Source organism: Anguilla rostrata, chromosome 4 (assembly GCF_018555375.3).
Source record: "Anguilla rostrata isolate EN2019 chromosome 4, ASM1855537v3, whole genome shotgun sequence".
Taxonomy (NCBI): Eukaryota; Metazoa; Chordata; class Actinopteri; order Anguilliformes; family Anguillidae; genus Anguilla; species Anguilla rostrata.
In genome coordinates, this window is record NC_057936.1 from 20,776,233 (window position 1) to 20,790,352 (window position 14,120).

Consider the following 14,120-nt stretch of genomic DNA (forward strand, 5'->3'; position numbering starts at 1 on the left):
CATTAACCAATTATATCTATCCATTAACTGTATATAATCAATAAAACCTCGGTGCCCAGTGGATGATTCACTTGTTCTGAACTGTGTTCTCAATCTCTCAGGCCATATGGTGGCTTAAAGGGTAATGCCACCCTGGTTTTTTCTTTTATGTGCAGAAGAGTGGCTGTCCTCCTGATTAAAAGCTGGCTGTACTTTTAGTGAGTGCAGAGCTATAGCCTCAAACTACTGCACATGCCCCATTTTCCGGCTTTACCATGGACTACGATGGGGCAGGCGTTTACAGTCTATGGACAGGTGTCAGACAATGGCAGTGACAGGTGGTCACTCCTAATGAATGGAGGGGCAATGCGTTTCTACTCGGCCTGGAAGCTGTTCTTTGAGAGAGGCTTGTGTTACTGGCTAGCAAGCTAGCCATTAAACGAAAATCTAGGTTTACGGTGTTCAGTTCAGTTTACTTTTGTGCTTAAGGTCTTCTGAAAAGAAAATGCCACTTTGCTGTAGTCTGGCAAATTTCAAGGGTTTAACATCAGCGAAGGGAGGAATTTATTTTTACCAGCTACTGTAAGAAGAGGGTGAGAGAAAGCAATGGCTGCCTGTGATTAGGAATGCTAAATATCCTCCAGATGCACCTGCCAAGCACGTAAAGAATGTACGAGTGTACGCCCCCTTCACCTAGGTTGGGAGGTGCAAGGCTCAAAATTCAAATTACTCGCCCATTGTAGTTCTTCAAAAATGAGCAAGGGTAGAGGTGTGTGTCATTATGATATATACCTCCATCAGATTTACTATGCCACTGTTGTTATTTCTGCGCAGAGCTTGCTTTGGCCAGCCTTTAAAAGAAACTTTAGAAGTTATGACTTCAGTGAAATGATGTTAATGTTGTTTTATGGTGGAATTTCCCTTTAAATCCATTTTGGACCACTACAATGGCAACAGACATTCATGTTGCTAAAAGGAGCCTTGAGAATTGTTTATTTTATTTATTTAAAAGTTTTTTTTTTTTTCAATTTGGAATTCACCCTTTCTAGGGTAACGTGCTACATTAAGAAGGAAATAACAATGTTGCAGTTGCTGAGACTTTCCCACTTGTGTTTTCTAGCCAAACGTCTCAGCTGTGCTGTGTTGGCAATAACACAACACTTGTTTTTCAGATGTTTTCTTTCTCTCTTGTGTACTCTGGAATTCATTGTCATTTTCTGACACGATTCCCTTTGTGAAGCTCTGTGCACTGATATTATCTGTAATTTTAAACACAGAAAGGGTAATGTTCTAGTTGTACCATAGTTTGTTGTTCAGTGCAGGTCTGTACTCGAATCGATGGCCTTTCTTTCTGTGGTTCTTACAGGAGATGGCAACCCAAAGGAGAGCAGTCCATTCATCAACAACACAGACAATGACAAAGGAACTCTCTATGATGGGAAGAACATGGCTCTCTTTGAGGTACAGCTCAAATTATTGTTATTATATATGATTTCATTGATAATCATTACTTTGCTTCAATGTTACATCTTTTTGTGACTATTGTACCCAGTGTGCTGTAGTGTGTTCTTTGTTGCACAAAGAAACTTAATAATTGGATCTACCTGAAATACAAATAAAAACTAAGATAATAAACTATGAATTTTCAACTACTAAATGTCCCCAAATGAAATGGTTTTAGAACTAATAATAGCCAAAGGATGACTGTGAAGCTGCTACTTTTCCTGTGTTTTGTTCTCTGTGTGTTGGAAGGATGTGCCATGCTCAGAATACACCATGCATTTTGCCTCTCTCCCTTTTTCCACATGAATGCAATACTTCCTATTAAAGCACACCAATAAAGTGAATTGCAGGGTTTGAGGTCTGCTTCTGCCTCTCTGTCGAATTTCTGAAAAATGGAATGCGTTAAGAGTAGTCATTCTTAAACCCATTTATTTATTTTTAGCCTCCAAATTGCCTTCAGCATGTGAAGGGCTGCTCAGCTCCGGAGCCGTGTCCCTGGTACACACCCCACGCACTTGCATGAGATGCCGGTTGAAAATGGAAACCGGGCTGGTCGTGTTTGAACGCGAGCGGTCGCTCAGTTTTAAGGGTACGATGGGCTCTTCTGTTGACAGGAAGAGATGGACAGCAACCCCATGGTCTCGTCACTGCTCAACAAGCTGGCCAACTACACTAACCTCACCCAGGGCGTTATTGAACACGAGGAGGATGACGACGATGAAGGACCAAAGAAGAAAACGGTCAAAGTAGGTGCTGAAAATTCAAATGCACGCTTTAGTGCATTTTAATTGTGACATCGCGTTGCATGAAATCTAACAACATGAGTACGGCACCATACTCTGATAAAACCTGATAAAACCGCCCAGCCAATGCTGCGGGAGGTAAATCTCCAAAGGTACATTGTGTAACTGGTTTGAACCAGGGTGCTTATTTGGTAGGTCAGCCCTGAGGGTTCAATGTAGTTCAACTCTGAATTCAAATGTACCCAGCAACTTCCCATTACATTTCAGTTGAGCTGCTTGAAATCAACATTACACTCAATGATATCTAACCAGTGAGTATTCAGCCAACCTGTGATATCTAACCAGTGAATATATTTCTGACCTTATCAGTGAATTTGAGAAAAAAAATGACCCACACAATGTCGTGTGGGATAAACCTCCAGAAGCACATTGTGTAACCATTTTTGACTGGGACACCATTTTTGCGTGCCATATGCCTTTTGGTGCTCATGCAAACGTACACCTGCTTTGCTTTGAGTACGGGCCTCTGTGCACTCACCCTATAGTTTTTATTCCGTCTCAGTCCCCGCACTCTGATCCTGAGAGAACAGAAATCAGACACACATTAAGCCTGCCTCTTCTACAGATTAGCCTGTGGCAAATGTTTTCAAAATGTATCAGGAAATTATAAGTTGTTTACGCAGAACCATGTGAGGGATGAAGAACCTTTTCAAATGGCACATCCATGTGAGGTCACTGCCAAAATGTGCGCTGTAACATTCCCACGGTTTCCGCCTTGTTTTGAGTGTTCCTCTCAGAGAACATAAGAGCACTCTTCCGACAGTGGACTGCCACAGCCTTTGGCAACACGTTGCGGGAATTGTGTCATTCATTCCAATTCTAGAGGATAGTTCTTCTTTTGCACTTTCTGTTCTTCATTGGTGTTTTTTTTTTTTTTTTTTTTTAATAAAATGAATGAGAAATGAAATGAAAATGAAACTCTCGCTGTTGCCGGGCAGAATAAAAGCTACTGCACAGGGCCACAGTAAGACATGTCGGTCTCTTGCCAATTTCCTCCATCACGGTAAGGCTCGCTTAGAGGCCCATGTTTAAGAACGAGATCCCCCAGCGTCTAAATCGGAACAAAGGGTGCCAGTAGCTGTATCGGTGGAGTTAGCACAGGTAGAACTAGCTGACCCGAAGGCAGTCGATTCCGTAAGACACTGCGTGTACCTTGAGCAAGGTACTACGCATGTTCTAACGCTGTATAAGGATACAAGAAACTATTAAAAAAAAGTTGGTAAATCGCTCTGATAGAGCGTCTGCTAATGCCGAAAGATGTAGTTAGGCTTTGATCGGCTTCAGGGAATTCATCAGACCTCTCAAAAGTGGAGGCTATTGACGCACTTCTCCCAGAAGCTGGGTAAATTGGGCGTGCCTGGAATGTCTTTGCACATTAAAATTCTTATTGCAGATGAGGTTGTTGTTAGATTGTGCTTAAAGCAGCACATAGGTCCTGCTTCCACCTACAGTCTAGTCTCGCTGTCTGGGCTTTTCATTCTAAATTCTCAAAAGAACTGTGTGTTTCACCATTGTGTGGATTAATTCCACGCCTTATATAATGATTTATTTAGCATTCACATCAAGGTGATAGATTAATCCTTATTACGGGGGAGTGCAAGTGTGATAAATTGAAAGAATTAATGAGGGAAACCGAGGCCCTGAAGCCATTGCACTCTGCTCTATAAAGTGCTATCTCTAATAAGTATAAGATTATTGCTATGCTTCCTTTCCTTGCAATTAGATGCTACAGATAACGGTAAAAGCCGTTATTTTCTCCTGTGTCATCATAATGTCATCAATCTTAAGTACTGTGTGCTGTACACAGACTTTTTTGCCAGGCCCTTGAGCCCTTGTTGTATGGGCTTTTCACAGGATCTCAAAGGCCTTTTTGTGTTAAAAAACTTGATTAGAGAAAAGAGGTGGTTTAGGTGATATTTTTATGTACAGGCTCCCAGATGATAGAACTCCTTGCTTAACTACCTTAGAGACACATGAACCTTCTCTTTATAAGACCCTCTGAAATAGGCACTTCACACAAAATGTGCCTTGTTTGAAGTGTTTACAGTCCATTAAACGATAAATGGGTCTTGTAATACTGGACCACGTTTCTCTTATTTTTCATTTGTGTAGTGATGTGAAAGTTCCGAATGGGTTTTTCCTCCCCTGCCTCCACAGAGTCCGCAGATGGGCACCTTCATCGGAGTGTACCTGCCCTGCCTGCAGAACATCCTGGGCGTCATCCTCTTCCTGCGTCTCACCTGGATCGTCGGCACCGCCGGCATCATGGAGTCCTTCGCCATCGTCTTCATGTGCTGCGCCTGCGTAAGTGCTCGCCGCACCTGGCCGCCGCACCGGGCTGCCACACCTGGCCGCCGCACCTGGCTGCCACACCTGGTCGCTGCCCCTCCTCGCCCTCCGGGGTGATTTACACCCTCAGTTTTCTCATTCAAACCTAATGGCATTAACAGCCACGAAAGTATGACTGGGCTCTACATTAACATTTTTCCAAGGAGCACATGTACTCTTAAGTTGATAAATTTAGAAGCGTACCATTCCAATGCATTCCAATTAATAGATGTGCTCCTAAGTTATTTTTCCAGTTAGCACACATCAATTTTCTGGAGCAGTGCTCCTAGAATGGGAGAGTCCTGTATATACAGTAAAGCATGCATGTTTCAAAAAGACCGACAGAATGAGGAGTCTTGTGATGAGATTTGTTGGATTTAAATTGAGTTATGTTTGCGGGAAAATAAAGGTTTAATTCTTTATGCTGATTTTTAGGCGGTGCCAAAAATATAGTAATTGTAGCTATACCAAACGTTTAACTATACCAAAATCAGTGTTTGGTGAGCCCATTGTCATTGTAGTCCACCTGTGAAATGGCATTGAGATTGGTTTTGAAACGGTGGAGATACTGAGGTTGAAAAGCTGCTGTCCACTTACACTATCTTGCTCAGTGTAATCAACGTGCCATTGCATTACCACCTCTGCATATCCTATCTGCAATTTAGCCTTGAAAGCTCTTGGGTCGTCCTTTGACATTATTCCTGTTACCCAGAGTGCTCTCTGATAGCTTCCTCTGCCACAGGCCTGCTGGGTGCTTGCTGTCGATCTGTGTGCGTGTGAAAGTGGTGAAAGTTGCCCAGTTGCTAATCCACAGTTCTAAATGTGGAATGCTTCTTAGACGGCACTCACTCCTTTGATTGCACTTGGCAGCTTGATGCGTGTAATCTCCGGGGCTCAAGTGCCTTGCCTTTGACTCAAGGCCTTATTTATACCGTACCGTAGAGCGCAAGCACTACCCTTAGCATGCATCCTTGTCACGTTGTTCTTGATCGAGCGACTCCTGTTGCGTTCTACTTTTTTTTGGGCGAACAAAACTCTGTAGTTAATGCGGTTAATGTAAGAGAGCTCTTAACAGTGTCCATTCTATTTTGCAGTTAATGACTGTAATAGAATGAGTGACTTTTAGCAGGAAGGCCCCAAGCTGTCTGAGGTCGGTTTCCTACAGACGTATCGATCCATTCGCTGTCCCCGTGCTCAGATCAGATGACGGAAGCTCAACCGTCATCGTGAGTTCTTAACAGGAAGGATTTTTTTGTTGAGCAAGTCAATTCGGAGAAGTCAGTGGGAACAATATGCTTCATATTTTTAGTGATGCAATTCAGGGTGGGTGTGGAGCGCCCATTTCTGTCATTCCTGTTAAGTCTCGTTCACATATTCTTAATCTGACAAATTTAGACAAGTATTGATGGTTCCTGGCCATCCATTAAAGACCAGGGGAGACTGATGTACAACCTTCTCTTCGTCCTAAGACCCTCCGTAGAGTCACTAAGCGCTCGTCAGAATTAATCCAATTTCCTTTAGTCCTGATCGTCCTGATCCTGCCTGCAGTACTGTGCAGCAGTGGCCAGGAGCCGCGGGAGACTGGCTCTGCTGCAGTTATTCAAAGCATGCTGACTCGAGGGCAGCTCGCTGGCAGTAATATATAAGCAGTCCTTGCCAGTTTCCCGGAAATATTTAGCTCTTTTCCTGAAACACTGGGATGACATGTTGTGGATGGATCATTGTTTTTACGCAAAGGAGTTATTACTGTCTGCCCCTGGCTTTCCTGAAAACCCTGTTTAATTTAGCAGTGCTAAATGTGCTTTTTGGTTCCCATTGTGGGAAACCTGCCTGTATTTCTGAGTAAATGCTTGCATCTTTAGCTTGCGGCCGTTTAGGAACTGGGTAATTTGAATGATACAGCTTTCATTATATTTCACAGACAATGCTGACTGCAATATCAATGAGTGCCATTGCTACAAATGGCGTGGTACCAGGTAAGCTTTCATTTTTTAAATTTCTTTTTACAATTTTTCCACATTACTTTTATTTAAAAAAAATAAAATAAAAAATCTTATTACTGCTTATCTATGGAAGCACGTGCTTTCTGTTTTGGGGCTAAACCCAGCATACTGATTTCTCCAAATCCTTAATTTGGTTGGAAAACCACTCCAAAAGAACTGCTTAATTGTTTGAGTTTTAATGGCTATGTTGTTTTTGAAATACTGGTTTATCTCTGCAAAATAGGTGTCAGTGCTCTTTTAGGTACCTTTGCTGAAACTTTGTGGCAAAAACAGTTTGATGCTAATGCGCTAGGAAGTGATCGATTGGGCAGTGTCTCTAACTCAAGGCCCAGCAGTAGGTAATGAAGTGCCTGGAGCTCTGGCAGATTTTGTGCGACCCAGCAGAGCTAACGTGTTTCTCTCTGTGTCCCAGCTGGCGGGTCTTACTACATGATCTCAAGGTCGTTGGGTCCAGAGTTTGGTGGAGCCGTGGGGCTGTGCTTCTACCTTGGCACCACGTTCGCTGGAGCCATGTATATACTGGGTACCATCGAAATCCTTCTGGTGAGTCTTCCTCCGGTGACTTCACAATCCTGCCGCTTTGCAGTTCATGGATACAGTGTGTTTACGTAAATATAAAATAACACTCTGAAAGCCTGGCCGGATATGTTCAATGCATTGAGCTGTGTTCTGTAAGCAGCAGGGACACGGTTCACTTACGAAGCACTACAAGTAAGAATGCTGCAAAGTGTGTTTGGCAAATAGGGGCTCTGGTATATGAAATGACTTACATTTGAATCTGTTAACTTTTCTGTTGTCCTCAAGGTCAAAAATGACCATGTCCTGAGTCAACAGCAGCCAAAATTAATTAAATTTTAAGACTGTCTTATGAGTCTTTATTTAACTGTGCAGTTATGAAATCAGAAGTCATAATCAGCTAAGTTAAGCAGCACACATCTCTTACGGAAAATTCACCAGTAGTTATTATTCACCAATTTATTCATGTGACAGGTTTCTACATGAAAAATTTAGATTTAGGGTCTGAAATTCAGGGAAGAGGCTTTATCAAAGGTGGTCTGGTGAGGGTGGGTCATTTTTGACCCTGTGGACAAGGGGTGCATGCACAGTAAGGAGACAACAGAAGGGTTAAGTTCCGTGATCTTTTAATGATGGTCGTACAGTAAGCCGAGTTATCTAGCCTGTATCTGATCTGACGCAATGGCTTCTGAAGGAAGCCCACCCAAATAAACACCATCCCTCGCCAGACTCACGCCCTGTTCACCCTGTGCGTCCGCAGACCTACATAGTGCCCAGCGCGGCCATCTTCAAGGCCGAGGACAAGGAGTTTGCGGCGGAGGCCATGCTGAACAACATGCGGGTGTACGGCACCTGCTGCCTGGCCTTCATGGCCGTGGTGGTGTTTGTGGGGGTCAAATACGTCAACAAGCTGGCCTTGGTGTTCCTGGCCTGCGTGGTGCTCTCCATTCTGGCCATCTACGCCGGCGTCATCAAGACCATCTTCGAACCCCCCGACTTCCCGTGAGTCAAGCCCCTTCAGTGTGCGCACATTTATACGGTGAACTCGCTCAGGTGTGCATTCACACACATACACAGGCAGGTGCAGTCCACGAACACAAGAGTAGACGCAGACACACTCATAGTGCACACACATGCATGCGTACACATGCACAATTGCAGTGTGCGCATACACACACTGACGCACGGGCTTACACACACTAAAAGCAGCAGAGCTAAGCTGGGTGCTTTTAGCTCTTATCTGAACGTTATGTAATCTTTCATCCATTTTCATTAGACTCTCAATAAGAAGTTCACCAGGTCAGATTAAACGAGTGAGTGTTAGTCAAATACATATTAGAGCTCAGTGAAAGGATTTATTAAAATGTTCCACTGAACATTAGTCTGTGCTTTTTGTGTGGTACCGAGCTAAAGTTAATCATTAGTAAGCGCTTGTTTGAGGAGCGTTGTCCTCTGACCAGTTATACACTCATATTATACACATACGGAGGGGTGACTGTTATTCAGTTTGAGTGCTTTTTTGCCAAAATTAAAACACAGAGGGCCTTGCAAATTCTCTCAGAAGACCAGGAACAAGTAATTAACAGACAATATGAATGTAAAACTGACATTTAATGAATTTAGTCATTTGCTGAAAATAGGAACTGATGACACCTAAGCCCCCATTTGTTCTGTTCCACACTGTGATCTCCACAGGATCTGCCTCCTTGGCAACCGCACCCTGCAGAACCACAACTTCGACAAATGCCTCAAGACGGAGGAGGTGGACAACATGACGGTCACCACGGAGCTGTGGCGTCTGTTCTGCGACGGTCCTGAGCTCAACGCCACCTGCAACGAGTACTTCAAAGCCAACAACGTGACCGAGATCCAGGGCATCCCGGGGCTGATGAGTGGGGTCATCTCCGGTGAGAGGTGTTAGGGACTGGGCCACCCGAAAACCCCCCCCCCTTAAAAAAAGACCCACTGGGGCCATTTAACAGGTTTCTTCATGTGTCTTATCACTCGCTCCGATGTAGCTAGCTTTTAACTAGTTAAAATGGCAACCACAAATAATTCCTTCTGCTGATTTCTGAAAGTTCCTGTCATTTTGGATCATGTCACAGATCACTACGGAAATGGCTAAGCAACAGCACCGTCGCGGTCTAGCTTAAAAATGTTTCCTGCAGATAAAAAAACTACAAGTACGTCTGGCAGATCAGATCAGAAAAGGCCTTGGACATAATTCATCTGGAGTAGTGCTCAGTGAAGCGGTGTTGGCACACAGTTGCTCAGAGAGCGGCAGCAGGCCTTGTGCTGCATCTCGTGTCGTGTTTGCACGTCAAAGGGCTGTGCCAGCGGCGGCAGTGTTTTCTCTGCGGTTTGCAAGTCAAAATACTGAGGGGCACGCGAGCGTTTTTGCAACCCGCGGTCACACAGGTAAAACGGGTGCACGGAGCGGTGGCGTGCTGTCGCTCGGGACCGCACGCTAACGGCGCTGCGCCGGGCGCGACCTGCTGCGGGGTCACGCTCTCACTCGTTACGCTGCTGTCTCCATCCAGCTGTGAAAGTGACACACTGTGTGCCATGCGATCGGGGACATACCGAAATGCCTCCGAGGAGTTCCAGCTGATTCCAATTACCAAACCTGTTTCAGCAAAACAAAAGAACTGTGTGTGTGTTTTTGCCACCGTAAGAGCCACCCACACAGAACGCATGCCAAACAAAACTCCTCCCTCAAGTTGGTCACGCCCCCTTTGTCCCCTCCCCAGGCACTGCCCCAAATCGGTAAAACATGATGAACCCTAACACAATGTGACTTGTATACTGGCTCTATGCAGTGATAACTGCGCATTTTCTCACGTGAAAATTGTAAAAAGCTGAACACAATATTCTAATGGAATTTGATTTTATGCAAATATAGCCTTCGTGCTAAGCTGTAATACAATACATTAAATGTCCCTGCCAACCAGTCAGCAAGGAAACATACTTGTTTTGGCAGGACAACTACCATATTTAGCATCATCTTTTGCGCAAAGCCAGTTAAGCAAGTGTAATGCCGTGCTTTCTCTTCATAGTATTTTCAAAACAAATTTCTGCTTTATGTCTGTATACATGTAGTTGCCTAAGTGGCCCCCAAAACCCACGGGGACATTGTTTTTTTTTAACGTAGTTTTGAGGTGGCGTTTTTCTTTTCCTTTTCTTAGAGTTCCATTTTAGTTTAGAGCTGTGATTTATGCCTTGGTCAAAAAACAATTTCCTAATGTCCTATGTAAATCTTTTTTACATTTGACATGGCGCATACAGCAATGGTCCATGTGACCATAGTAACGTTGGTCTTCCTGCTGGGTTGTACATAAATAGTGTGTCTCCCCAGTATTGTGCAGTAGCCAGTAAAGCCCTGTCGTCCTGTCTTACAGATAACCTGTGGGGTGACTATGGGCCTGCCGGAATGCTGGTGGAGAAGAAAAACCATCCTTCCGTGCCCGCAGCCGACAGCTCCAATGACGTCTCCATGCCCTTCGTCGTCAATGACATCGCCACCTTCTTCACCCTATTGGTGGGAATCTACTTTCCTTCTGTGACCGGTGAGAACACGCCTTGTGCCATGTACCTGCGTATATGCGGATCTGTTTTGCTGTGTGATTATGTAAAACGGCAGGGTTTATTTCTGCCTTTTGGTTCTGAAACACTGCATGGCTGAAATTGACATACGTTGTGGTGTGTAATTCATACAGAAGGGGTAGGCATTCTGAGTAACAGCTTAAAGAGTAAGATGACCGTAGCTAACTACCTGTAAAAAAAAAAAAAAAAAAGGAAAAATATCTGAGAAATTGTTTCATTTAGTTTCACTGCAAAAACCAAACCCAAACAGTACGCCTGTTATGGCTTGTTTATTGTTTATTGAAACGCGTTTTGTCCCGTGTTTGCATGAACATGCTTCATTCATACCGCACACAGCCGGTGTAGCACCGTGTCTGAAACGGACTCCCCTGATGTTTGTTTCAGGGATCATGGCTGGATCCAACCGCTCAGGGGACCTGAGAGACGCCCAGAGATCCATTCCCATCGGGACCATCCTGGCCATAGCAACCACCTCCTTCATCTGTATCCTTCAGCGGGCAGCCGTGACGGCGGCGGACCCTGCCACTGGTCTCAGAAAGACTCCTGGCGGTTGTGTGAATGTACAGTATGCGAGTTAGCTTAAGAGGGCGTAGTAGATACCCCTCAAGCACTTTCAAACTTATGTTTTCGATTTGATGAATAGCTTTGTCATTAACAAAGAATGCATTGTTTCAAAGTATGACACTGTGGACTGTGCCTGATCAGTCTCAGCTGTGAAATGTGGACGTGAATCTTTTTTTCACCTCTTTTGACCCGGGGGGATGTTTTTCTTAATTGCATAATGCAGATATTTCCTCTGTCTTGCTTTTTGGTGCCTGTATAGAGAGCGTGGTGTTGAGAGACAAGTGAGTACCGTTTTTCCGCATTTGTATGGCAAAGAATTGCGGAGCTCAGCATTTGTGTGAAAAGTCTCTGGAAATGGTTGTTTCTAACAGAACATTAGGGGTGTATTTGGGTGAAATTGTGCTGAGTCATTTTTTAAAAATTTTTTTAAGTTAAGCCTTGTAAAACTCATTTTACATTTTTTTTCCATTTCTGTAGCACACAGACCTGAAAAGTAACACCCTGCACAGGCTTCTTTCAGTATTTTAAGCAAAGATTAGAATTTTTTCAAATAGCCTATTTGGGGGTTTCTCTAGAATACAGCTCAAATCATGTCCACCACCCCCTCCATAACTGTTATGATAAAACATTCATGAAAGGGCTGTGTGTAACTGTAGTGTATCTCTCGTGCGTAGTCTCTCCCTCTGTCATGTGGGTTGTTTGGGAGTGCCAGGCACAGCAGCACTGTCGGACAGGAAGAGAGGCAGGAAGGGTGACTGGCTGCAGTGACACGCAGTGAACCGTGTTTGACACTGCGGTTCTCGTGGTGTGTGTGTGTTTTTGCATGTTGCAGATTTGGAGACTCGGTGAAAGGAAACCTGGTGATTGGCACGTTGTCCTGGCCGTCCCCCTGGGTCATCGTCATCGGCTCCTTCTTCTCCTGCTGCGGGGCGGGGCTGCAGAGCCTCACCGGCGCCCCCCGGCTGCTGCAGGCCATCGCGCGGGACGGCATCGTGCCCTTCCTGCAGGTGGGCACGCCCTACCCTCCCTGCTTGGCACTAAAGCACATTGTTTTTTGCTGGGAAAATAATTTTTACTGATTGGCCCATTCCACAGGTGTTCGGTCACGGCAAAGCCAACGGGGAGCCCACCTGGGCCCTGCTGCTGACGGCCGGCATCTGTGAGATCGGGATCCTCATCGCCTCTCTGGACGCTGTGGCCCCCATTCTGTCCATGTGAGTGTAAACCCCCCCTCTCCCTTTCTGTCTCTTCCCTACACTCTCTTTCAGTGTCTCTCTTAAATGTCTTACATTAGGTTTAGGGGTCTTCTCTATCTCATCAGTCTGGATGTGAGGTCTAGTCAGCCATCTTCTTTCTTCATTCCACTTTTTCAGTCCTTTTTTTCTGTGCCCTCTCGTTTTCTCTTTCCCTCTCCAGTTTTGATGTGTGTATTGCGTGTTCTCCTCTCTGCAGGTTCTTCCTGATGTGCTACCTGTTTGTGAACCTGGCGTGCGCGGTCCAGACTCTGCTTCGCACCCCCAACTGGAGGCCCCGATTCAAGTTCTACCACTGGTGAGCCCCACCCCTCTTACGCATCCCCTGATATCTGAAGCTGTTCTCCCACTAAACTCAGCAGCAGCAATAAACCCATACATGGCCATGGTAATCACCAGCCTCATCGCTAATATCGCTAACCCTCGCCAGCCCTCCCCGCCATCGCCTCCCAGTAATGAATTGTTGAGTACAAGCCGTCCCCTGTGAGCACCGTTGCCCTGGAGAAACGCTGTCACAGGGAGCCTGGCGCTCAGTGACAGTCACTCGGTGCGCTGCTGCTGGATAATGAGCTGTAGCTCTGAATCAGCAGGTAAACGGGGCCCCCGCTGCGCTCCGGGGGCCGTGGCCTCCTCCCCCACTGATTAAGAGCGCAGAACTCCGCTGGCCCGGGCCGTACGTGGGCTGTGCTGTTCCCTTCTCTCGCCGTGCTTCACCCAGGAGGGAGCCCTGCTTTTCACACAGATCCGTCTGAAACCGATTTAGAAGGTAGCGGGGGGTCGGCTGTTTGCTATGCCGGACCACGATGGCTCTGCAAAAACGTTTGTGGCATAAGCGCATCACGTTGTGAAGATGTGGCTGCCCGCTTCTTTTTTTTTTTTCTGATTCTGTGTGTCTCTGTAATTCTGTGCAAATCAGTTCTCAGGTGGTCTCTGGCACTTTTTGTTCTGGTCACATTATGGTGGTCTGTAGTGCTTTTTGATTCCCTTCTGTGCTCCTGGTGACCTATAGAGTTTTATGAGCCTTAAATGGCTCTTTACACAATGTTCTACAACCTGCATCAGGCATGGGATTAGGATTCAAAAATTTATTTGTCTTTGGACCACACTATCAGCATGTGGGCATCCAGTCTGCAAACATACTATGATCTCCTGGTGGTCTGTTGTGTTTGGTGAGTTTTGTTCCGTGGTGATCTATAGTGCTTAATCTTGCAAAGGTATGCTATGCAAGATTGTTTGCCTTGCTGTGGTTCTGTGTTCACAATCAAAAAAAGACTCCTCATCTGTCCTCAACCCTGCCCGCTCGCCTCCGTTTTTATACTTTGTATCTGTTCTTGTACCGTTTTTACTTTCATTTTTTCGTATTTTGATAGCTGTCGCCATTGAGGAAATGCGATTCCAAAGTGAACTAGCCCTGTCGGCTTCGTTTCGCTGTACTTGTGCTACTTCACCTCTGCCATTGCAGTAACAGGCTACTGTAGCTACACACGCTCCCCTGAAACCTGATCCCGCCCCACAGGCTCTGTAGCCACACCCACCCGTCTGCACACAGGAAAGAGTGTCACGCCCAG

At 45.3% G+C, this 14,120-nt stretch overlaps 1 protein-coding gene across 6 annotated transcripts in view; it reads left to right on the top strand.

Annotated features, from left to right (window-relative positions):
• The window catches only part of slc12a7b (solute carrier family 12 member 7b), a 68,198-nt gene that overhangs the window by 36,153 nt on the left and 17,925 nt on the right, over positions 1–14,120 (top strand). For all 6 annotated transcript variants that reach the window (XM_064331278.1, XM_064331282.1, XM_064331279.1 and 3 more), the window contains exons 2-14: positions 1,346–1,440; positions 2,097–2,228; positions 4,443–4,589; positions 6,535–6,589; positions 7,029–7,159; positions 7,893–8,134; positions 8,828–9,039; positions 10,531–10,698; positions 11,120–11,218; positions 11,523–11,580; positions 12,132–12,306; positions 12,395–12,513; positions 12,752–12,850. In XM_064331278.1, the coding sequence (XP_064187348.1) occupies positions 1,346–1,440; positions 2,097–2,228; positions 4,443–4,589; positions 6,535–6,589; positions 7,029–7,159; positions 7,893–8,134; positions 8,828–9,039; positions 10,531–10,698; positions 11,120–11,218; positions 11,523–11,580; positions 12,132–12,306; positions 12,395–12,513; positions 12,752–12,850 (1,732 nt within the window). The remainder of the gene's footprint in view (positions 1–1,345; positions 1,441–2,096; positions 2,229–4,442; positions 4,590–6,534; positions 6,590–7,028; positions 7,160–7,892; positions 8,135–8,827; positions 9,040–10,530; positions 10,699–11,119; positions 11,219–11,522; positions 11,581–12,131; positions 12,307–12,394; positions 12,514–12,751; positions 12,851–14,120) is intronic.